At 36.4% G+C, this 25,753-nt stretch overlaps 1 protein-coding gene across 2 annotated transcripts in view; it reads left to right on the forward strand.

The window, feature by feature from the left end:
• GNAI2 (G protein subunit alpha i2) overlaps window positions 1-25,753 on the forward strand; it is a 108,566-nt gene that overhangs the window by 48,588 nt on the left and 34,225 nt on the right. The window contains exons 1-4 of one of the 2 annotated variants that reach the window (XM_070937092.1): window positions 10,507-10,560; window positions 12,489-12,531; window positions 17,817-17,958; window positions 23,391-23,551. In XM_070937092.1, the coding sequence (XP_070793193.1) occupies window positions 10,524-10,560; window positions 12,489-12,531; window positions 17,817-17,958; window positions 23,391-23,551 (383 nt within the window). In that variant the 5' untranslated portion in view covers window positions 10,507-10,523. Of the gene's footprint in view, window positions 1-10,506; window positions 10,561-12,488; window positions 12,532-17,816; window positions 17,959-23,390; window positions 23,552-25,753 lie in introns of those variants that run through there. The other variant, XM_070937091.1, reaches the window with a different exon arrangement.

The raw sequence follows: 25,753 nt of genomic DNA on the forward strand, positions 1-25,753 counted from the left end.
CACCTTGATTATGAACAGGACTGAATTTAATTTTAAGCTAAAAGTAAAACAAGAACAGGTATTGGCAAAGAAAGAGCTGAAATCTGGACAGAGATGAAACTTGCTCTGATGAGATTCTACTCTCAGAAGGAGTAAGTTTGCAGTTTGGGAGCACTGTCATTGGACTTGAAAGTGGCAGCTGTGGTGACTAGAGTTTTTACAGGATTTCAATGGCGTTCCTTCTTGAGCCAGCTGAATTTTGTGACAGTTATCTATGCTTTGCTTGCAACCTACCTTGGCTTCTGCAGTGAGCTCTGTGGGGGCTATCCTTGAAAAATATTTGGGATTTGCAGCTGCTACCCAGTAATGACGCTGCTGATCAGTACAGGGTTTGTACTGAAAGTTCTATACTGGATGCCAGTTGCCTTATTAGTCATATTTATGGTGTTGGCAGTAAACAAATCTCTCAGCTCTGCTACTAGAAGAGTTCTTTCTGAATATTTCCTTGTTGACAGAAGCTTGTCTATCGTAGCTAACCTTGCTCAGAAGTTGTGGAAGACAGCAATTGATTTTCATGCTGCTGGTAAAATACATATTTTGCACATGTTTGTTTGTTTAATATTGTATTTTTCTCTGATTTTTATTGTAATTAAATATTTTAAGAACCAGGCTGTACATCATGTAATAAATACATTTAAGCTTTCTACACTCGCATGCGTATAATACAAAGGCCATGATGATGTACCTGTAACTATTGTATCTGGAAGGTCAGTAGGCATGAAGCTGGATCACTTGCTGTTTGCCAATCAATAATACAGTGCAACATGATTAGGAAGATGTTAAAAAAAATTATCTGCTCTGGATGTGGAATATGCTAGGTAATCCACTGGTTACCTATGTTTTTCAAGAAACTTTATACAGGTAGACTTGACTTTGACTTTTACCTTTACGTAACTTTACATAACTTTACTTTATTGTCATTGCACCTTGTACAACAAAATTAAATGCAATCTTTGACTTAAGACCACTCATAGGTTATGACAGATATCTCCAAAAGGTATTTATGACCTGGTTTCAAAGTTATAGGCATTGCAGTGCCCTCGCCATTGTTTACCCTTATGAATGACTGCAGGGATGCTGCAGCGCTAACCCCCAATTTATCACCCCCACTCATCCCTCTGTCTACCCCAAAGCCCCAGCTTGTACCTGTCTGGCCACCCCAAGTGCCTCCCAAGGCCTCCTCGGCCTCTTGGGATTTAGGCTCTTGCGTATCTGAATAGCCAGTTTGGGAGCAGGCCATGGCCTGGGGGAATTCTGAAAGTCAGGGGGAGTCCTTTGAGGGCCGAATGGGAAGTAGGCTTTGGCCTACAGGCGATAATTTCTTCTTTGTGCCAGTCACTTCTGCTGACTGGCTTTAGGCTTTCTCGCATGGCTACGTAACTGGTTTGGCAGTCAAGGCTTGGGGGTGACCCTGAGGGACAGGGAGTGGAGCACCAGATGCCTTGGGTGATGGACAACTTGGGAACCAGATGCCTTGGGTAATGGACAACTTGGGAACCAGATGGGTCTCCAAGGGCCTCCCCCACCCCGAGACACCCCATGCTCCACTTACGGTCTGCATGTTCAGTTAACAATTATATTGGGAAGAGTAGGGATATGGAGGAATTATTAAATATTTCACTTAACGGCTGTTGCAACATACACCATAATAGGGAAACTCCCATTACATTTGAAAGTTGAGGATTACCCGTCCTCAACAGATAGAATATCCATCTTAACTCTTTCAATTCAAGGAATGATTGTAATATGATTATAATATTCCAGTATTGATAATGTTGCTTATTTCGGTTGGGATTGCAGTTAGGCAACAATTAATTAAACAATTGTTTAATTAATGTTGCAGTTGTTGAAGATCAGATAAATAAAATGCTATTTTCATACTAATGGGAGTAGGCTTTATTGTGTATTGAACTGCTAGGATGACAATTTCTAGATAGTCACGGGGTGTTTGCTCATGGTCTGTAACCAATTGTTATTATACAGTGAGATGAACAGTTCTTGCTAAAGCAAAAAATATTACTATAGAAGATTAGACAACCCGTGACCCATTGTCCTTATTTCAAAGACATTTCCTTACCAGATTCCTCAATGCCTTCAGCAGTGGCAGAACTTCTAATACTGTCTTTGCTGGAAAAGTTCTTAAACATTCAGGGAGATATTCAGAGATGTGCCTGCCTTGGAAACAACCCATCTTGAATTGAACAACAGTCAAACATGAGGAGTTGATCACAGAAAATAGCTTTTGACATTTGTATTACGTAATAAGCTGTTTTGTGATAATTTTTATTTAATAAAATATTTTATCAAATTTGCAAAATTTCAATTCCAAGACAATCACGGATTCTATATTTTATATGCATTCTGTAAATTAGCCCTTTGAGATGGCTTGGTTCAGAAATCGTTGCTTTATGATGTACTATTTCACCCAGTTAAGGGTTATAGACAAAAGAGTTTTAATAAAATATAGATTGGCCTGTGTACCCCATTTTTCAAATACTGTCTTATATCTGCTTTTATTTATAATTCTGTCCCCTGAAGTTTCATGTTTTTTTCTCTGTTTCCTGTTAATGTAGTAATGCCAGCTGCAAATGACTGGAAGTCATGAAATTTACAAAAGGAACTGTCAGCTTATCGTCTGTTTAAATCAGTGGCGTAAACTGTGATTGATTTTTCTACATTGCACATTTTTCTGCATAAAAATACTGAAAGAAATATTTTTTCTGATTAAAAATTCTGTGGTTCAATTTATTGTAGTAATTTTTTAATAAGAATATTCTTAAAACATTACATTCTAACACTACAGTAAATATTATTGAACAATTATATTTCTGATTTGGACATACAGTTTTATTTATAACTATGCGTAAGTCGAAAGACTTGGAATGCCAGTGTTGGGTAAAGTTAAAAGGGTCTTTATTTTTTTTAGTGTTGAGTGTCTCACAACTTCCAGGTTCTTGCCAATACAGGAGAAGAATGAATCAAAGAGTTGGAAGGGACCTGTTAGTTTCTCATATTCAACTCTTTCTCAGGGCAAAAATCCAAATCACTGATCCTTGACAGATAACTGTCTAGCTTTTGCATGAACAAGCCTTAATTCACTTTTTCTGTGGGTAATTAGTTCTACCATCACATTGCTTTTATTTTTTCCCAACATTAAGTTAGATTTAATTCATTAGCCTTTATCCAGCTCTTAGGAATATAGGGAACAGTTTGGACTTATATTAACTTTATTTAGATATTTGAAGAAGACTATCATATCTTCTCTGTTTTATCTTTTAAAGGTTGAGTTTTCAGTACTTTCAGCCTCTCTGCATAGAGATACTCCCCTCACTCCCCCACAAAATGAGGGGATACAGGAAATGAACACAAACACACCAGAGTTCATTAAACTGGTCCAAAAGAACATTGTATCGTTTGCATTTACAGGGCTTTAGCAGATTAATAACACGGATGCCTTAAATACTTTAACCCTTTGCATTAAAGATTAAATCTCTTAGTTGAGTTTGACATCCATATAGTTTTGAGGACAACAATGCTGAAGTGGTTTATCATTGCTTTCTGAGTTCTTTTTTTTTAACTTCCCGATCTAGCCTTCAGCCCTGAAATTTCCTGGCATTCTCGCATTCAAGTATTAACCCGGTCTTATTTTGTGTGACTTTTTAAAAGACAGCTGACATCTGATAGGTTGTGTAAAGTAATGAACAGTACCACCCATGTGAACTTCTCTTGCGGAAAGTAATTTTTAAAAGCAGAAGTTACTAGGCACGTTTGCAGTTGCAAATAGTGTTCTGTCTGGCTATGTACTTAACTGCTGCTTCCTTTTCAGGATTCCATTTCCACATCTTCTCATCCAGTCTAAACCAGTTGCCAGAAGTGACTATTCCATGTTGGTGTGCCATGAGCTGGAATATTTAAAAAAACAACAACAACAACCCAATTACACACTTCATGATAATAACCCAAGCACAGACTGAAGGCTTGATCTTGGCTGTGCAAACCATCTGAACTTATGCAATCAAGGCCAGAATTGAAAAAATCATCAAATGATTCAAAATATATACAAATAAACCGTGGATCATTTACTCAGCTCATGCAAAAAGATTGCACAAACTTGATTATAAACAACAGTTGCCAGAATGATTCATTGGAACATCTCTAAAAATGTTCATGTACCAGGAATGAAAAATAGAGAAAATATACCATAGTTGAAAAAGGCATCAAAAATGAACAGATTAAAATATTGTGGAATTTGTAAATATAATCTGATTGAGTCTTATATCATCAGATTTAACTCTGAAAAGAAGGTGTAGCTAATTGATGTGGCTATATCGGGATAGTAGACTAGAAAACTAAGAAGATCACAAAGTATCAAGATCTGAAAATTGAAGTTGAAAGATTATGGCATAAACCAGCCCTGGAAGTCCCAGTAGTTATCAGCACACTGGGTGCTATACCAAAAAATCTTGGGTGGCACTTAGAAAATTTGCACATTGAGAAAATTTCTATTGGTCAATTGCAAAAGACCAGACTGCCATAAAGGCCATACAGTATATTACTCTGATATGTTACAAAATCACAGGTTTGAAAAGTTCTGAAGTGGCAGCTCTGATTTAACAACAACAATATCATCATCATCATCTTGTATGCTGCCCCAATCTCAGTGACTTTAGGCAGCTCACAACAATCAAATAAATTACAATAAAATCAATAAACACAAAAAGATAAAAAGATGGCAAGTGTGATGAATCAAATATATTTTGAGGCTGAGTAGTAACTTTCAAGCAAAAAATATAGTTTATAAAATTTATATTTTTTTTGTAGTCAAATACATCCAGATACTTAATGTGCTTTATAGTGAAAGCTATAAATCCAGAAATTAGCATTATGCCTTCTGTAACCTATCATGCCTTTAAAAAAAAAATCCATGATTCTTGGGAGTTAATGCCTGATTAATGCTAATTATATGAGTAATCTCAGTTATTCTCTTGTGAGGTAATATCTATTTCTTGCAAGTTGCTGATTCAATTACAGTCCTTATAGGAGTTATAGTCTGTAGTTCATGTCATGAATGTTAGAGTAGTTGCATTTTCCCCATTTGTCAAATTGTAGTTGAAAGCTTTACTGAATACAATATAAGGAAGACATTCTCAATAAACTGGAAAACGTGATGACTTGTGGTTGCAAAAAACAATTTTCAGTAATGACTTGAATTTTTCAAAAAAGCCTGTAAATGTGATATTGTCAGGGTTCCAAGTAATAGACCCATAGCAAGTAAAACTCCGAAGCAGATGAATTCCTTAAAGAATAGCTTTCTTGGATATATCATATTGGCACAGATCTGGTGAAAACCGACTCTGAAGATTCCCACCTTTCCACTTTAATTAGGTTTTTCACCTAATTAAAAGTAAAAAAATTTCCTCAACCCCAAATAATCAGTCACATGGTCCAATCAAGACACTGGTTACCTGATGACCTCACCCCTCTCCCTCGGGCCAGGTGTGAGAATGTCCTTGGTTCCCAAGAGAAAGTTTTATTTTGGCTAAAAAACACCAGCTATCTCTAAGCCCCCCTCCCTATCCCTCAGCTCCAGTGTGGCAACACTGAAGCTCCAAGATGGCTTCAGTCAGGTCACCTTCAGGGTTGACAAATATAGCATAAAACTGATTTAATACATTATGGAATTGGAGGGAGCCATTGATTCAGTGCAGGAATCCACTGTGATTATTCCTGACATCGTTGCCTAGCTTTTTTAAAGCACCTATTGAAAAGTATAATTTTCAGTCAACTATGTATCCACTTCCCACCCAATCCCAAATTCTGCTGTGCTGCCTTGTGGTGTTTGGGGGGGGGGGCAATGTTCCTGTGGGTCTAGGAAAACTCGCTGCGGCCAATTAGCCATGATCAACTCGCCACAGGACAGGTCACCACTGCCAATACGCCACAGGACACTTCAATGCTGTATTAATAGTTTCATTCAGTTAACTTTTATTATTGGTGGCCACGTTTTTGTCAAAATTATTGTAACTCTTTTATTTCTTCATTACTTATTTTATTATTGGCTACGGTTCCATCAAAATTAATTCAACTTTTGTATTTGTTGAATTGTCCCGCAGCAAATTGTCCTGTGACAAGTTGGCCACAGCGAGTTGGCCGTGGTGAGTTGTCCCATTCCAGTTTCTGGGAGGGATGAATGAAGAATTTCAGAGTGTATACCAAGGGTATAATTTCCAACAGGGTCACTCAAGGTATGAAGATTATGCCAGGTAAAATAACACCTAATACTAGCTAGCAGCAGTATAGGAAGATTTCCGAGGCAGATGATCCCTTTAATAAGAACTGTGAGGCATTAATGCATATCACATATTTTTACGAACAAAATCACATAGAAACTACAAAATGATTGATGATACAGTGTATAGTATTTATGATGTGGTTAGATTAAGGGCTTTGAAATAGCTATTTGCTCATATTGCCAAATAGGAAAATAAAATCTTGCAAAGATAGAATTAAAGGTAGAATTAGTAGGATCATGGGACATAAGAAGCATGAACACAGGAAAGCTCAACACAGTGAAAGAAGAAATTAAACAACTACAATTGGCACTTAGACATCAGTGAATTGAGATGGATTCTGATTGGACCCTTTCAGTCAGAAGATCCCATTGTTTATTATGAAAAGAAAGCATCAAAAGGAAGACATGACATTATTTTTATAGTTCGGAAGGGCAGAGCAGAAACAGTATTTGGCTACAATGCAATCAGTGACTGAATAATTATCGGTTAGACTTTGTGGACACCCTTTAATATGGTGTTCATTCAAGTTTATGTCTCAACTATCAATGCAGGAAGAAAATTGAAGGGTTTTATGATTAAGTTCAATTTGAAATCAACGGAACCTGCCAGGAAGATGTGCTGCTTATGATTGAAGACTGGAATGCTAAAGTTGGAAATATGAAAGAGCACATTGATCTGGCAGTTTCAAGGATCTCCAGCAATTTACAGGGAAAACTTCTGGAATAGGAAGTAGTTCTTGGTGTTCCAGATGTGCCATAATTAGTTGTCACAAATGAAGAAATGGGTAATTTAAAATTTCTCTGGCAGAACCCTTCTTTGAAGGAGGTTGCAGTAAAATTATGATAGATTTCTTCTACTTAAACTAAACCTCTGTTTACTCCTGCTTTGACCAGATGGGTAACCTTTCAGCAAAGCTCTTTAAAAAAAATATATTTTTTCCTAAAGCCTTGAAATACAGAGCTTAACAGATCTTGTGCCAATCCAAGAAGCTGTTTTTGCTCTGTCCTACGTTTCATTTATAAGTTCAGTTTTAAGTTTGTTAATCACCCAGAATCACTGTTAAGAGATGGGTGGATGGCTAAATAAACATTCTGTGCATATAGATTACTTACCAACAATACTAGACTGGAAGGTTTTTTTTAAAAAAAAAGACTGCAGAAGAAAGCTTTGCATTGTAGTTATGAAAATTACACTTAGGAGTCAGGTTTGCCACAATTGAGACTTTTCATGCAAATGATCTGTGTTTTCACACAAATATCCTTTGGTTTTACATACATGTTGTTAATGCTCTAGGTTGTCAGAGGAGAGATTAATTAGTGCTGGTTTGGCATTATTTGTTTAGTTTATACAATCTGTGGCCTCTGCTTATTATAATGTTACGAATGTTATTGGTGCAGTTAAAAAACATACAACCATGAATCCGTTTAGAGGTAGTTTCCAAGATTTCAATTCCAATTATGACCACAACTGGGAATGCAATCTTGGTTGTTGAGGGAAGTGTTAGTTAAATGAGATGCCCATGTGGCTGATTCACTCGGTGATTGCAATCTAATTGCAGTCTTTAAGCAGACAGAGTGAAAGGGCTGCCCTTTGTGAACTGAGACCTCTCAGCTGAGATTCTTTCTGGCAGGTAACCCTTGGAGAGAGGAATGCCTGCCTGCCAGGATGAAATCTCAACTCTGCACAGACTTGAGATTCCCTCTTGGTTGGCAGCATTTTGAGAGCAAAAGGGACAGAAACAGGGCAAGGAATGGACACAGATGCAGTGAGAGAGTGATTTTAGGCTCAGTCTGTGCTTGGATTTTGGCTGCTGAAGTTCAGGCAGGCATGGAGCTTGGGGTCCTTCTCTCTCTCTCTCTCTCTGTGAGAGCTCTTGGGATTTTGGTCTCCATGCCTGCTTGGAAATGCTTACGAGCTTGGAATCTTTCTTTTTAGGAAGATTTAGAACCAGTTGTAAGTTGAGGATTACCTGTAACTAGGCTCTAATACTACAAAGTTATTCAAATTGTTAGAAAGCTGTCTAAAGAATAGTCTGCCAGCTTCTTCAACATGGAAGCATATTAAGATTTTTCTTGGATGATTATTAAACCAAAAACAAAGACAATTCAATTTCTTCTTACCAAACTTTATAAAAAGACTTCTGTCATAGGTAGAGATGGATGGCCTTATGTCACACTTACAAAATAATCAGAATACTATATGTGTTTCAGCCATTTTCAAATGTAAAATATTAATTTGATGGGAGATGTAATAGTCCTTGAGGAAGGCACAAGTGGAATATGTATATTTTCTTATCACAGTTCATCTGGTAATACTACCTTAGAAAATAATTCTATGTTACCAGATGGGTCACACAGCAATGATGAACATGAGCCGAATATGGAAAAGCAAGGACATCAGCTTGGCAACCAAATATAGGCTAGTCCTCTCTATTGTGTTCCCCATAGCTACCTAGGAAGAAAATGGATTCACTTGAGCTGTGTTGCTGGAGAAGGCTCCTGTGTATTCCTTGGACAGCAAAGTTGACCAACAAGCAAGTACTGGAATGCATAACACCAGATGTCAAGGAAGGAAAAATTACAAAACTATGTCTCACTTATTTTGGCCATGTCATGTAGGGGAATTCACTGGAGAAAGCAGTTATGCTGGGAAGAGTTACTGGTAAAAAGAAACTAGGCTGCAAAGAAAACAAGAATTCCATCAAAGCTGACACCAGCCAGAGCAAAGAAAAACTCAAAGAAGCAGTGCAAGATTGGAAGATGTGGAGAGACCTGGCTCTTAGAATCACCAAGAGTCAGATACAACTTGAATTGATAACATCATCATGAGACGATTGCTATGGATAACTAGGAAGAAATCCTTGCAGCTGGCATTAGGCAGAAAGTCTCATCTAACATAACATAGCTACTCTATATGACAGATACAAATTCAGAATTAGATAGTAACACTGAATAATTAGTATTTATTTTGAATCTCTTGTAGAAACCACAGATCTGGCACACAGCACTGATTTTGTCTTAATGTTTTAAAATTCAGAGAGAGACAAGGATGCTATTGAGATAGCCTGCATGTATTCATATTTTTAAAAATCCTGTTACCTCATTATGGTTTTTAGTCATGCCTTCCCATGTACACATAACATATTAAGAGTGTTATTTTATACTTTTCAGAAAAAACTAATGTTGGGAAAATAAGAGTTCACTTGAGGAATGTTTTAAAAACTGCTTCCAATGCCATTTTTTGTGTAATCCTTCATTTTGTTTCAGTGAACCCAAAGCTAATCTGAACCATAAACTCCCCACTTTTGTTTTTTCTGTTTTCTAGCTAGGCTGCAGCTGCTTAAGTTGCCTGAATGCTTTTTCTTGGGTTTAAGAACGTCCAACTCTAAGTCTGTTTTCAAGGCTCTGTGTTAATTTCCAGAAACAATGAACATAGTATAGTTGTGCACTGATCCTTGTTACTTCGTGTGCTAATGAGTACTGGAACGAATTGTCTTTAATCAACTGTATTGTGCTTTCTTTGGGCTTTAATTAGCAAGTATGACTGACTAAAAAGAAGTAGCTTAACTTGAATTTGGAATTAAATCAATTCCCAATGAAATTGAGAATATTTAAATTCTGCCAATTTGTCATTCTGGTTTACATGATGGTAAATTTTTGTCAGTTTTGTCCTACTGCATGTATCAAAGTGTAGGGGTTGTTAATTCTAGTGGAATAATTGTGGCAATTTGTTGCAAGTCCCCTTGTATAACATTTCTAATATATTCAGAAGTAATTAAGAGCAACTAGATTAGATTAGCTGGATAATTTCCCTATATGAGAGGAACTGAGTGATATTTTGTGAAGCTTCAAACAGCTGGTCATCTGTAGATAACAGCTTGCGGATCTGAACTTGTTAGTGAATGTGTTAATAAGACACATAGTTAAAAAGAAAAATTCTGATTAGTACCATGTATCTTTGCTATGAAGCCCCTTCTTCTCTCCCAAGGAAGCTGTAATTTCACCAGACGTACACATGCATTTCCTGGCTAGAAAAACAGATATCCCTGTAAAATCTTAAAATAGCATAGACCTAATAGAGAGATATGAGTCCAGCTACCTTCTATCTAACAGTCTATTTCAAGACTAGTAAACAGAGCCACATTTTCTGGTTGAGAGAAAGGAAGAGTTTAAATTGGATTTTTTTGGGTGGATGAAGCTTCTGGTTCTTCATAATTCCTGGGTCAAAGGTAACAAAAACAATTTTATTCAAAACTTTTGGATTTCTACTCTATTTGGGGATCATGTTTTCCTTCATGAACCTTGAAGCAATGTAGGAAATCCTCTCCCTAGTTGACTGTCAACAATTCAATGTGAGGATAGAAAGCCATTCAGGTGCTTTGTGCCATAGTGGTATTTGAAAATCGGTCCTGCAGTTTCTTGTTAATTTGTTTAAAAAATGGTTATTTGGCCAATTCTGAGCAGTGATGTGAGTTGTCAGAGTGCACAGACTACTTCTGGTTATTTTCTAATACTTCACTTAATTCAGAGAAAATAAATTCCAGGAGAGTAGCAGAGACCGGGGAAAGTGACAGAAGAGACTTACTTATCTGTGGGTTTTTTTAAAAAAAAATATTAGGGGCTTTAGAGTGGGTATGCATTTATGTTCTTTTCAATGATTACGAACCTCATTGATGAAAGTAATGAGTTTCTTTTGTATACTTTACATCACTTATCGCCATCAGTCAGTTAAAAATATAGATATAGGAAATCCTCGACTTATAACTGGAATTGGGCTCCAAATCAGGGTTATTGAGGGGAGCAGTTGTTAAGTGAGACACCATGTGACTTTCATTCAATGACTGCAATCCCACCTGGAGTTGTTAAGTAGATTAAGTGGAGTGCCAGGGAGAGAGCATGGACTTGGTAAGGTGGGGAGAGGGTACTGACCTTCCACCATATCCAAGAGGCTCAGGCCCTCTCCCTACTACATTTGGGAGAACAATAGCACTTGCTAGTGTTCTGGAAAGTTCAGAAGCTTTTTTGAGCTTTTCAGGTTGCTAGCAAACACTTCAATTCTGCCCTCTAGAGCGGAGGGGAAAGCGCTAGTGAGAGAATGTTACTTTAGTTACTGGCATTTACTTGATAGCTCTTTCTCCTCTCCTCCAGAGGGATGAAGTTGTTTCTGTTCACTAGCTCAGAAAACCTATTTCTAGCATTCTGAAAAGCTGCCTGAGCCACCGAACTTTAAGTTCAGGCAGAAAAAAAGCTTAAAAAGAGCTAGTGAATGGAGGTGATTCTGCCCCTCTGGTGGAGAGGACAATGACCAGCGAGCGAACACCAGCTTTTCTGCTTTTCAAAAACTGACATTTGATCACTATTGCTTTCTCCTCACCTCAGAGGGGAAAAATCACTAGCACACATTTTTGAAAGGCTGAGAAAGGCTTCCAACCTTCTGCTGGCTCCCCAATTGACTTTCTGGGGAAGTTGGCAGAGAAATTACAAGTGGCAATCACATGATCCAGGACACTTGGCAACCAGTTGTAAATGTAAACAGATTTCCAAGTGCCTGAAATATGGTCATATGATCTGAAGCACTGCCACGTTTTACAAAGGCCAGAAGTGCCAAAAAATACACGTTCTGAGGCCATTGTGACCACAAACAGTTGTTAAATGACCTGTCGTAAATTGAGTTTTTTACATATGTAATCTAGCTTTTTTTTCTGTGGGAATAGAGGTTTGATCAGAAATCTATCAGAACTTGAATATTGCTGGCTAAAATTCTTGTGTCGGAAGGAATTTTATTTCTGTACAATGACTTCTCACATTTCTCCTTTATTTAAGGTTGATTTGGTAAGAATTATTAATGGATATGACAAGACCCAGAACTATTAATTCTCTTTAGACACTTGAACAGACCTGTGAAACTTCCTTTTCTGTGATTTTATTTTGTCTTATCATCAGTGACAGTGTTCCCAATTCAGTTTTCTTTTGGTAGTGGTATTAAATAATCCAAATCTTAGATTTCTAAAATTTTGCAATGGAAAGATGTTGGTTATTGCAATGAAGGAAATTACACTGTTAAATCTTACCCTTGTTCATATTTTTAACATCTTAATTTATGTAGCACAACTATTAGTATCAAAGCCCATTTCTGACATTCTCTTTTTATTTATAGGTGCAGGAGAATCTGGGAAGAGCACAATTGTAAAACAGATGAAGTAAGCATTGTTTTTTAATTAATAAAAATTACACTTCTATGCCACGTTACACATATTTTGGTAAAGATTTTTTATTCTTAAACTATGATGAAACTGTATGAAAAACTCATCTGCATAAGAACCAATTGTAATTTTGCACATAATGAATAGGTTTAAACTGTAGGAAAGCTTCTGTAAGATTTGTGTTGTTAAGGAAGTTATTTCATGATCATTTCACCTATAGTGCTGAAGGTATTACCTCTTCTAACATATAAACTGGATTACCCTAAACAGGGCATCAGTTGTGTCTCTGTGTGACATTCATTGGAAAATAACTATATTTTACTTCCCTTTTCATAATGTAATCTTAAGAAAGCCTTTTCCCTGTGTTTGATATGGGACACTCTTCATTTTCTTTCAGTTGTGCTTTAGAGATCTCCTATGCTGTTTCATTACTGGAGTTCCACTGAAAACCAGGTGGTCCTCTTAGATCCCTACATTTAGATTGTCAACATTGGCATGATCTTATTTGAGGCCATTGTCACCCTTTTATTTCAAATGACGACTAACTGACAATTGAACCATGTACCAGAGCTCCAGAAACAACTCTATTTTCCTTCTGAACCCAGTTCATTGGGTATCCACTTTGGGGTACTTAAACCTTGCACTTAATGTTCCAGCTGCTTGTCAATTTAGCTTAGGTTACTACCTTATAGAGATAGAGCATTTACATTGCTAGGAATGGTTACAGTATTTGAGTGCTTTAAGTAAAAGAAAGGATGATTCAATAAAGTTAAATAATGGGAGATCTGGGAAATGGTTTTCCACTTAGGTATTCACTGCCAGAAGATGCTGCCAACTAGGATGACTTTAGAAAACTAGATAATTTCTCTAAAATTGAGTGCTAGTTATAAGAGTGCTAGTTATAATTAATTTCTGTTATCCATGATGGCTAGGTAATATCCACATTAATAACATACCTTGCTATTCTAGTTCCTAGGAAGTTTAAATGGAAGATGTTAATATCCCCATAATGTTTAGTATTCTTTGCAAGTAATTGTGCTTTATCAAAGGGAATTAAAATCATAGTTTTCCTCTTGCTTTATTTACATCAGCCAGAGGCTTAATACATTTTTTTTTAAAAAAACCCAAAACTTATTTTTGACACTTGAGAACCATTAAGTTGTCCAGTTGTTATACCACGATCAGTAAATGTTCTCAATTTTCCTTCATTTTGGCTTTTTTTGCTTTACAAATACGCTAAACATTTTAAAAGTTAAGCTGCTGTACTGTTTTCTGTCAGAAACAAAATTATGTTGGAAAATTATGTTGCTGATGTTTGGTAATTTGTTTCTGGATTTCACAAACATGATCCTGAGGGCCTCTGGGGACTGCAGAAAATAGAACTGCAGGCTGATGTGAACTACAGCAGCTTTAAAGTGGAATATTCGCTGTGCTATTGTACAATATGGTGGACTTCTCTCCACAGTGAGCTTTGCTTGACTTCAGTTTGTTACTACACCATATTGTTATGATATCATATTACAGAAAAAAGTGATTATCAACACCCATACATTTAGAAACTAAAGTAAAACGGTGTTCTTTTGTGTGTGTGTGTGTGTGTGTGTGTGTGTGTGTGTGTTTTATTAGTTTTTTATTTTTAAATATACATCAATATCAATACATGAACAGAGTGACCCCTGGGTATAATTCATTTTGATACAAATATCAATAAGGATAATCATAATAATTATTATATTAATCGAACTTATGTAATCCTAGTATTAATATACATGTTTTTTTAAAAGTAGTTATTCAGTGTTTCAATATTCAATATTCCATTTTGATTCCAATGATGTTGTAAACATACATGGTAATACCATCTTTCCCCCTCTAATCTTTTCCATCAAATTACATAAAAAGAAAAAAAATATATCTGTTAATATTCTCCCTATTTCTTATTTCTACCTTTATTCTAACTTCTAATCAGATCACTATTGCTAATCCTAATATTAATACACATGTTTATATAAGGCATAGCCCATCATTATTTGGTAAACATACCTTATAATACCCCTTTCAACCTCCAATCTTTTCCATCTAACTATTGCTTCATATGAAAGTATGTATTCTTATTTCTATCGCTATTCAAATGTCTAATCAGACCATCATTGTATTAGAAAAAAAGAATAAATACACACACACACAAAATTCCTTTCTATCCATCATCTCTTGCCCGTTTTAATACTTCAGTTCTTATTTGTTTTTTGGCTTGCCTTTTATACTCCTCTCTTGGATCTTTATCTCTATCAACATCTGTTTCTTCACCATTCAGGCTGAATATTTCTTCCATCTCTATCCTCCTAAGATGCCAGGTCTCCAGAATATCCACCCAAGCCCTTATCTCGCTTTCAAAAGTGTCTTCCCGGTTATCCAATTCCATTTTTAAATCTCTTAAAAGTGCTTTTCCCTTGGTTTATTTTATCAGTCATTATTATCTTTATCATCTTCCCATCTTCTTCCTTTGTTTTCTCTTTTGTCCGTTTTGTCTTTTCTTCCGTTCCTTCTGCTATCTTCTCTCTTTCCTGGACTCTTTGACTGTCATTCATTATCAATTGTAGCATATTTTCTATTTTCCCATATATGCCTTGCACTAGGTACTTTATCTCTCTGTGATTCTTTTCCATAGTACCCCTAATGCTTTGAAACATCAACACCATATCTCTTGAAATCTCACTCCTTTCCCCTTTAATTTAATAAGTCCTGTTCTTACTCAAGTCCAAAAGAAATATATATTCCAGTCCAATGTTAATCCTCAGAAAATTCAGTAATCATAGTCCTTTACATCTCAGAATTATTAATCAATTCCATTTAACTAGCCCAGGAAGCTTCCGCAGTTTAAAATCACTTTGCTTTTCTTAAAAGTCTTCCTTATTCTCATAATAGAATCTCCAGTAATCATAAACTAACTAGTTATAGAATAATAAGTGTCCACAATCCTCCAGATGAATGTTATTTATTTCTCTAATCAAAAAGTATTTTTAAACTTGTAGAGGTCTGGTATATTCCATTCACCAGTAGATGGCGACCTCAGCTTAGATTTCAGCGTTGTTTCCAGTCTTGTAGATTTAATTAATCCAAATTTGATTCAGTTTATGGAAGCAAAGTCGGCTATTCAAGTAAATTCAAGTAGATAGTCCAGCATTTTTAATGCCTTTACAAAACAATGCCTGGCCAATTTAAAAGTCCAATTTTCTATGTTTTAAAAGGACTTTAGCTTTTCCCCCCTTAGTTCCTTTCTTTCGGGTCTAGGATTTTTCTCTCTATGGTAGTTCGTTGCTTTAAAAATTAATTCTAAGAGTCTCTTTTCCTGGATTTTCCTCTTTCACTTTTTCTTTAAAGTTAGGGTCTAAATAAAAAGGAATCTTCTCACCCAGCTCCAATCACTGTTCATCTGCACCGTTCCTGCATGTTTCTTTGTTGCCTCGGCTATCCCAGCTTCATGGCAGCCATGATGGCTGCCTCTTCTCGTTGAGAGAGAGGGAAGAAGCCCTGAGTCCAGTAGGAGAGTTGCTGCTCTCCCCGAACTACAGGGCACCCCTCTTTTTTTCACCACCCCTACAAGGTGGCTTTAGCTCCTTTCAGAGCCCTCCAACAGGGAGAACTCAGCATGGGAGCGCAGAGACCCGCTTCTCACGTCTGATACCACCATTACGTTAACCGGAACTCTAAAGTAAAACAGTGTTCTGAAGCAGGTATTTACCATCTTCTGAAACATGCATACTGACTTTGATTGATTGGATTTATAGAGCCACCCTATTCAAAAAATAGGTGTGTAAAATAAAACGACCCTTTAAATAACCACACAACAACTGAACATGAAGAAAGGAGACTTCACTCAATGAGATCCAAATACTAGGGATAACACCAGATTTAAATGGCTTTTCTAAAGGCAAGCAAAGCTGGGGCCCTATTGTATATTGTATAGTGCAATGAGTGTGGAGACCATTCCAGAAAACAGCGGCAGCCTCCAAAAAGGCATACTCCCTAAGTGCCATGAGATGACAAGGTTTGAAAGAGGGAATCTGGACCATACTCTCCCCATGGAAGCTGTAGAGCAAGCCAGATGCTCTTTGAGAAGGTAGTCCCACAAGTAACCTAGTACTGTGTCATGTGGGGCTTTAAAGCACACTGTATTGCATTCAGAAACCTATAGGGAGCCAGTGCTGCTGGTTAAGTAATAGTGTCATGTGAGTGTAAAATGTTGTATAACTTCCCACATTATTACAATCTGGATAACCTGAAACTTCCAAATGGTCTTTCAAGGGCAGCCCCATGTATAAATAGTCCTCAACTTACATCCATTCATTTAATGACCATTGGAAATTATGATGGCCATGGAAAATGTGACTTATAAGCTATACTTAGACTTACAACTGACAACACTCCCCATGATCATGTGAGTGAATTTCAGGTGCTTGGCAACCAGGTCACATTTACGATGGGTGGCATCATCCTGCAGTCTTGTGATTTGCCATCTTTTTTGCCAATTTCCAGCAAAAAAAATCATTGGGGAAGTTGGATTCACTTAACAACTATGTTTCACAACTGTTATAAAATTGGGTTTGATTGACTTATACCTGCAACAACTTATGACAAAAATACTTGGTCCATACTGTGGTTCCAAGTCGAGGAATACCTGTAGAAGTTGTTGCAATATTCCAATCAGGAGGTAACCAAGACCTGCCAATCTAGGAATAGGCACAATTGGTATATAACATACAGTTATGCAAAGGCCCAGCAACCTCAGCTGCCCCCTACTCTTTGAGTAAGAACTGTGAATACAAGTGAACCCCCAGATTCTGCGCTAAGTCTGAATGGGGAAGTGTCAACATTGTTCAGAACAGTGACAACATTCCAGTTGCTGGATATGCGCAACTCAGAACCCGTAACTGCTTAGTGTTGGCAGTGTTGAGTTTCAATTATTAGATTGCTCTTCCCCATCCTAACCCTCACAACCTCCAAATACTGGGACAGAACCTCAACAGCTTCACTTGGACAGCTGGCAGAAATGTTCAGCTGGGTATCAGCAGCATATTGTTAATACCACCTTGTTCCTGGTCTCGTGCACATTCTTATCGCTAATTGTGGGTCAGCTCAGGAATGGGCGAAAGAAGGCAAATTTATTTCATATTAGTGACATTACATTATAGAAAAGAGTCTTTAATGAAGTATTTTATGTTAAATCCCTTGTAGATACGTGATAGGCTGATTTTTAAAATCTTTCCTCTTCTGTTCCTTTCCAGGATTATCCATGAAGATGGATACTCAGAAGAGGAGTGCCGACAATACAAAGCAGTGGTTTACAGCAACACCATCCAATCCATCATGGCTATAATCAAAGCCATGGGTAACCTGCAGATTGACTTTGGTGATCCTTCTAGAGCAGTTAGTTTTCATTTTTACTTCCTTATTGTTTATTAACTTCCTCTGTGAGCATCACATTGTTCTGGTCTAAAATCTTAAGGAGGTATTTATTCATCCAGTCCTGAAAAATGGTGCTTGTTTTCTGTAAACATTGTTTGCTGGATACGGAAGACTTGTAAATAGTTGTAACTTACCTATCTGTAACACAAAATGAGAAGAGGAAACTAGTGACACCTGGTATCTTTTAAATGTATATTTTTACAGAGATCACTTTTTCAGTTTAGAAACAACGGACTCCAGGCTTTTCCTACAAAATCAACTTGGTATATTTCTTAAGGCCTGATGACATAATTATGATTAAGCTTTTTTTGGGGGGGGGGAGGCAAGGAATCATTTAGCAATTTTATAGCAAGGATGTGTCAAGAATTCTAGTCACTCAGTGTCAAAGTGGTACAACCACTCCCCCATCCACTCTTCTTTCTTCGGATGCTTCTGTATATAAGCTCAATCTTTTAAGCCTACAGGAAGTAGCTCAATGAACTGTACTTTCTCAGCTGGGGTTGCACTGAGTAAAAACCATGTTGTGCAAAGTTAGTTGTGCTGTTTGCTTGGTGATTGTGAAGCAGCTTTAGGGCAACTGTATCAAACAGTGTATTTCACTCAATTCCATGGATACTGACAATACGAAAATCAGCCAACATTTTTGGACATCTAATGCAGTATTTGCTCTAGTTTCGTGGCAGGGAGGTGACCTCGTAAAAGGTAGATTAATAACAGTAATTAGTCATGCAGAAAACTGCTGTTTTTAATTTTTTCTTTCTTTCCCAACACAGTTCTCAAAATGAAACTATATAGAGGAAGGAAGTTCTCTGTGCTGCTCTTTGAGTAAAAAGCTACAATCTAATGATTGGTTTTAAAAGAAACTTATGTCTTCAAAGAATGTAAGACATTTAGTGACTGACTTCTAGCTGGATGGTTTAAGGACTGGTTACTTTTATAGAATCTTATTTTTCTTCCTTCTATCTTTAACATTTACTTTTAATCCATTCATGAAGAATTTTTATAATTATTTCATCTGCTACCCAACGGCAGTCCTAATGAAACAAGGCAATTGGTGTTTCCATCCCAAAATATACATTTGTTTTGTACCATCAGCTAGGAATGTTCATGGAATGTCCACTTTATGGAACATTCTTTTCCCCAAAATTATATTAGCCCCATTTCTCTTGATGTCTCTCAAGCTCTGATTATGTCACCAAATCTGGGAATCACAGGGACCTGGAGATATGTCTAAATGGCTCCACTACTGAGGTGGATATTTCTCATTCTCTCTCTGTCTACGGTTTGTATCTTTTGCTTTTAATAATATTTTTTAATATTGATTCTTTTATTTTTATAATGACTGTTATATATGTCTTGTTTTATCAGGTTGTTGTACACCACCTAGAGTTGGTTTTTGTGAGATAGACAACCATATGAATTTGATTAATAAGTAATTATATAAATATTTATTTCCTCAGAATTTAGTATCTTTCTTAACTAGGCATCTGTCTGATTTGCGACCTATCCTGGTGCTTAATAGTAGAAAATTAGCACAAAATAGGATCAGTTTTTGCAGCAAATATTATTATCTCAAAACAGTGAGAAGGTTTCCATTTTTACAAAATTATAGTCCGTTTTGGACAAATTGGGATATTTTAAGGTATATAGTGCTAATTTCTGAACTGAGGATAAAGCTTCCTATCAATTAGGTTCCTGTCATGCAGGGAAATTTATTTGGCTTCCCTCTTACTTCCTCTTTAATTAGTGCCTACAGCACAAAGCCCAAAATATTAGGCATAGAAATTTTTTTTTTTTTCCCTAAGGTTAATAATGTATAAAGGCGTTATCAATCACAAGGTTAGAAGGATCATAGAAAAAGTCAATATGATGATAGAATGAAAATGAATGACAGAGCTTCTCTCTATAACAAATACAGCATAACTGGGAAACTAAGTCATCACCTCAGAGTTAATTCAGCACAACTCTTCTTAGATGCAAATTTTTTCAAGTATAAACTTGCAACCAAAATATATGACAACACATCACCTGTGTTCTGTGGAATTATGATGCAAGGTGGAAGTTGAAAGACAAACAGGGCTTACTGGAAAATCTCAGAGAAAAATGAAAGATCGAAATTGGGAATATAAATATGTTATTTCTTTCACTAATAGATAACGTACTAAAAGCCTATCCCCATGCATTAGGACAAATCTGGAATAATATGTTGGGAGAGTATTGTCCTTACAAGGTATATACACTTGTGATATAGACTTTCATGGCCATTTTCCATGAAATGTTATTCTGTTTTCATTTTCCTTTTTAAAATAGTTCTGATCCTAAATGGGTAGGGACTTTAAATGTTTTAGAATTAACAATACTATAGAAACCCAAGTACAGTACAGGGACTGCTTCCTAGAAAAGAGATGCATCAGTGTATTGAAGCTCCCTTGTGCTAACTTGGGTTTGTTTTTTTAAATATGAATATATTGCCTGTTTTTTAAAAAAATGATTGGAACATCTCTTTTATATTGGACAAATTTGATAAAAACAAGGATTATGCACATTTCAAAATGTTTCTAAACACTAATTTCTATAAGCAAAAATGGCATCTGTATATATAAAATACGCCACATTGGTTTTTTCAAGTAATTCACTGAGAAGGAGCCATTCTGTTATAACATTACATCGCTTAGATCAAAATTATGTTTACTTTGGAGAGTTTGTAGTTGTTGCAGACAATGTGTCCTTTTTTAAATAGTACAGTGACCTACACAGTCCTGGAGTTACAACAACAACTGGGACGGTTGCGATTGCCATTGCTAAGCTGTATAGTCATGTGATGTCACACTTTATAACCATATCACTTAGTGATGGCACTCATGATCCCATTGTGTCTGCAGATTTTTTTTAAAAAAAATACAATGTAAAAAAGATACTAAAATGTAGGCATGTAGGGGCAAGAAAAAATATAAAATATAGTGCAAGTGAAGTCCTTGCTGTTAGAACCTTCAAATGCATATTTTCAATTTACTTTTATTTCAAATTACTTTTACAGACCCCAAGAAATTCTAAAGAAAGAAAGTATAACTTCTGAAACATAGCAAGAAGTAGAAATGTAGGCAGCATTTAAACAATCCATTCCATAACCGGTACAGAGCATGACAATGTGAGACTTAGCACCACCAGAAACCATAAATTAAAATCTGCAGATTTTCACCTGTATGTTTTACCTGAATCTATAAAAATGCAAACTTCCTGGAATAAGTATTCCCAATTTATTTCACTGATTTTTCCAGCTTCTTAATCAGTCTCTGTGGAGAACAGACCCCTTTATTTTAAAAGACTGTGCCTTTTCTGTCTCCCTCAGAGAGGGGTTGAAGTAATTCATGGGAATATGCCTTTTGTATCCCAACTTTCAGTCTGGCCATTCATTCATTCATTCATTCATTCAGATATAAACCAGTGCCTTGATAATGAGAAAGTTGTGGTCACAAGGATAGCAAATCATTATGAGAGAATTTGTTGTGCTTCCCCAAAATTGTGTGGAAGTTTATGAAGATGCAACAGTGAGGTCGATTGTTTCATAATTAATAAATATTGTTTCATAATTAGTAAAGTAAAGTAAATGAATGCACCGGCTACCTCTGAACCATTTCAAGCAACCAAGAATTTGTTTATTTGTACACAAGCACGTTCAGATATTTTGTTATCTATAATATTATTTGCATTCTTTATCAAGTGTAAATTAGCTAACGAGTACCACGGACATAAGTTTATGTAGTTCCATTTTTTTCCCTACTATATCAAGATTATCTGCTCTGCATTGGCTAAATTTAAAGTTTACTTCTCCATACTGACATTCTCCCAAAGTGGCATATTATATCTCCCATTTCCTCCAGTTTACATAGCCGGTGAATTTAGTGATTCCAAATTGGGGAGGCACCCCTGGTATGAAAAGTAACTGCTTCCTTAGTGTGTTCTTTGGTGGTTAGATCCGTTATTAGATTTGCTCCATATTTCAACTAAAATAGTACCCAGAGTATAAAAAGTAAAAAATAATAATAATAATTATAATTTAAATCTCAATTAAAAATTCCATGATACTGAAAAAGAACACCTTCTAGATCATAATTTAAAAATCTAACATTTATCTGAACCAGAATGTCTTTCCATAGTTGAAGTAAGGGTCATTAGATACATCTAAACTGCCTGTCCCCTCCCCCTTCTTAGGGAGTTCCAAAGCCTGGTAGCAACTGCCAAGTAGGCTTTCCATTTGGCATTATGTCAGTATCGAATCAGCCTCTTTCAGAGCAATTCTGTATAATCCCAAAGGTGCTTTCCAAAAAGGCTACTTGGACTTTCTTGATTTATCTTGAAAATGTTTCACTTCTCATCCAAGAAGTTCTTCCAGTTCCAACTAATTGGTGGGGAATGAAAAAGATTTAATATATAAATAAATCCTTTCCATTCCCCATCAATTAGTTAGAACTGAAGAAGGTTCTTGGATGAGAAGTGAAACACCTTCAAGAAAAGTCCAGTGGCCTTTTTGGAAAGCAGCTCAGGGACAGTCATGACCTGGATGACTGGATGACTATGGAGAACCTCCATAGACTATTCTGTACAATAATGCCTACATTGGGCTTTAGTCTCTTACTACTGGAAGTCTTGACTTATAACCACAATTGAGCCCAAAATTTCTATTGTTAAGCGAGACATTTGTTAAGTGAGTTTTGACCCATTTTCTGACCTTTCTTGCCACAGTTGTTAAGCGAATCACTAATTAAATTAATTATCAAGTTGTTAAGTGAATCTGGCTTCCCCATTGAGTTTGCTTGTCAGAACGTCACAAAAGGGGATCACATGATCCCGGGACACAGTAACTGTCATAAATACAAACCAGTTGCCAAGCATCTGAATTTTGATCATATGACCATGGGGATGCTACAAAAGTGGTAACTTTGAAAAGTGGCGACAAGTCACTTTATTCAGTGATGATGTAACTTTGAACGGTCACCGAATGAACTGTTGCAAGTCGAGAACTAGCTGTATATACAATTTTTCACACTGTTAAATCTGATTGAACTACTTTTCGGGTTTCGTATCACTGAAATTCTTTCTGTAACATACTCCCAAATACTATTCAGGACTGACCTTGCTCAATTTCAGGATTCTGCTGTCAACTGTTACCCATATAAATTGTTAAGCATAGACTTCTTCGTGATATGCATTTATAAATGGCATCTGCTTTGTAACTAGAGGGTGTTTTATTTCCTTTGCAAAATATGTTTCACTCTGGGAAGAACTTTTTATGAGTTTAGAGAGAATAAGGGCAAAATGTGAACTTCAGTATAATGTGATATTTGCTTCCCCTGCCCATGGTCCTAAATGTCTCAATTTTACTTTCCCTGCAGGATGATGCTCGCCAGTTGTTTGCACTCTCTTGCACTGCAGAGGAGCAGGGAATCATGCCAGAGGACTTATCCAATGTGATTCGGAGGCTGTGGTCAGACAATGGAGTCCAGGCCTGCTTTAATCGTGCCCGGGAGTATCAGCTGAATGACTCTGCAGCTTAGTGAGTAACTTTCCTTTGAAAACTTTTTGCTAATGGCAATATATTTTAAGCTTTAAATAATATTTGAGTAATGCCAACTGGCTACACATTCAGAAAATTTGCCTGATAAGGTATCAAACAGGGTGGATAAAAATCAATGATTTTTTTAAAAAAATCAAAAAAATCAGATTTTTTTGATTTAAATCGGATTTTTTTGATTTTTATCGAATTTATTTTAATAAAGAACTTTTGGGGTAAAAATCTATCGTAAGATAGCTTTCTATTTAAGATACATAAATAATTTAGTTTATTCAGCATGAAATGGAGCTTAGTTATGTAGCATGAGGCTGTATATTCTGCAACACTGGGACTATCGGTGAGTCAACAGTGGGTCAAAGGAGTAGCAGAGATGACAGTTGCTCTTTAAAAATTATGATTTTAAATCGAGTTGATTTAAATCAAGCCTTTTTACTAGTGATTTAAATCATGATTTAAATTGTGATTTAAATCAACTTGATTTAAATCAAATCCACCCTGGTATCAAAAGCTGGCAGACTTTAGTAACTGAAGTATCAATCAGTCAGCACCAAACTAAAGATGATAGAGCTTTGCATGTTCAGTTTTCTCCTGTAGTTAAAAAAAAAAGTGTGTATACTTGGATAGTATGTGTGTACTGGGCTGCTAAACTTTTTTCAAGTATTCTACCCTCCTCAAATAATCTGTTTCTTGTAGCAGTTTTTCACCCTGTAAATCTACATTAATTTTGCAGTATACTGCAACACAATAACTATATTCTGGATATGTTGATTATTTCAAGTATTTCTGGCCCCCATTTTAGGACAACATCTTAAAGAAATGACGCTGTATAGTATAAACAGTACAACCAAATAGTATCATTTCGTAGTTAAAAAAAACAACCCAAAGAACTTTATACTATTCGTATAATACACACATTCTTCATAAAATGCAGAGCAAAAAGACAGTAATGAATTTGGGCTGTTCCATAGTTTCACACAGGACAACAATTTATCTTTGTTTCTTCCTCTACTACTGTTAGATCCACTGTGATCTAACATCTGTCATACTGTCATATTGTCTGAACTATTTTTGGTATAAAAATTTCAAGGGCAGCTTTCTGAGCTTGCTGTTTCTTCCATTGCCTTTCCTCATTCATTTGATTGTGTCATATATTTTAGATTATAAACCCTACGAGCATATGATTGGTCTTTGCAAAGTCATTCTGAATTCCTTTCAAATAAAGAGGGGGCAAAAATGTTTTAAATAAATAAGATGCTATTTTTGTAACAGCTGTGGTTTTTTAAATTATCTTCAAAAGCATTGCCAGTAAAATGCATTTACAAAAGTTTAGTCTGGATGTGGCTCAGTAGTTTGGTTTGGGCTGAGATGCTAAACAGAATCAGTCATAATTTAGAACTTGGATGGGAGACCTAAGGGGAGTTTCAGGGCTGTAGGCTAGAATGGGAAGTAAAAAAAAAAAAAAAACATCCTAGAAGTAGACAATGGCAAGCCACTTCCATATTGCTGCCAAGAAACTTTTATCACCGGGAGCCACGAGTGACATGAAGAAGTTTTATTTATTTATTAAATGTGTTGGCTGCCTATCTTATCACAGGATAATGGTGGGTGGCTACTAATGTTACTCTTTAGTCTAGTTGTAATCAATACAAACACAACACCTTATTTCAGGGGTGGGTTCTACTTACCTTTACTACCGGTTCGCAACGGGGCCGCGTGTGCGCATGCACAGAAGCGTTCTGATGACATCAGGGTTGGTGGGCGGAGCCTCCTGATGGTTTTACTATCGGTTTTATAGAACCAGTGCGAACTGGGGGCAACTTACCACTGCCTTATTTTTAAATGGATTGTAGTTGTTGCACAAATTTAAATTGAGAAGACCCTTGCAGTCTCTGCTGCTGCCACTTTTCAATGCGAAATCTAGAAGAACCCATGACTCCTCGACTTACAGTCACAATTGGGACTGGAATTTTCGTTGCTAAACAATGTGGTCATTAAGTCACATTACCAGACCTGATTTCATGACCATTTTATTATAGTTGTTAAGCGAACCACAACAGTTGTTAAACAGATCAGGTGGTCTTTAACTGAATCACATGATCATTAAGCGAATCCAATTTTCCCCACTTGACTTTGTCGGAAACTGGCTGGAGAGGTCGCAAATCACAATCATGTAATCACAAGATG

This window comes from Pituophis catenifer, unplaced genomic scaffold (assembly GCF_029215685.1).
Source record: "Pituophis catenifer annectens isolate HBS135680 unplaced genomic scaffold, rPitCat1.0.hap2 SCAF_2, whole genome shotgun sequence".
In the NCBI taxonomy this organism is placed as follows: domain Eukaryota; kingdom Metazoa; phylum Chordata; class Lepidosauria; order Squamata; family Colubridae; genus Pituophis; species Pituophis catenifer.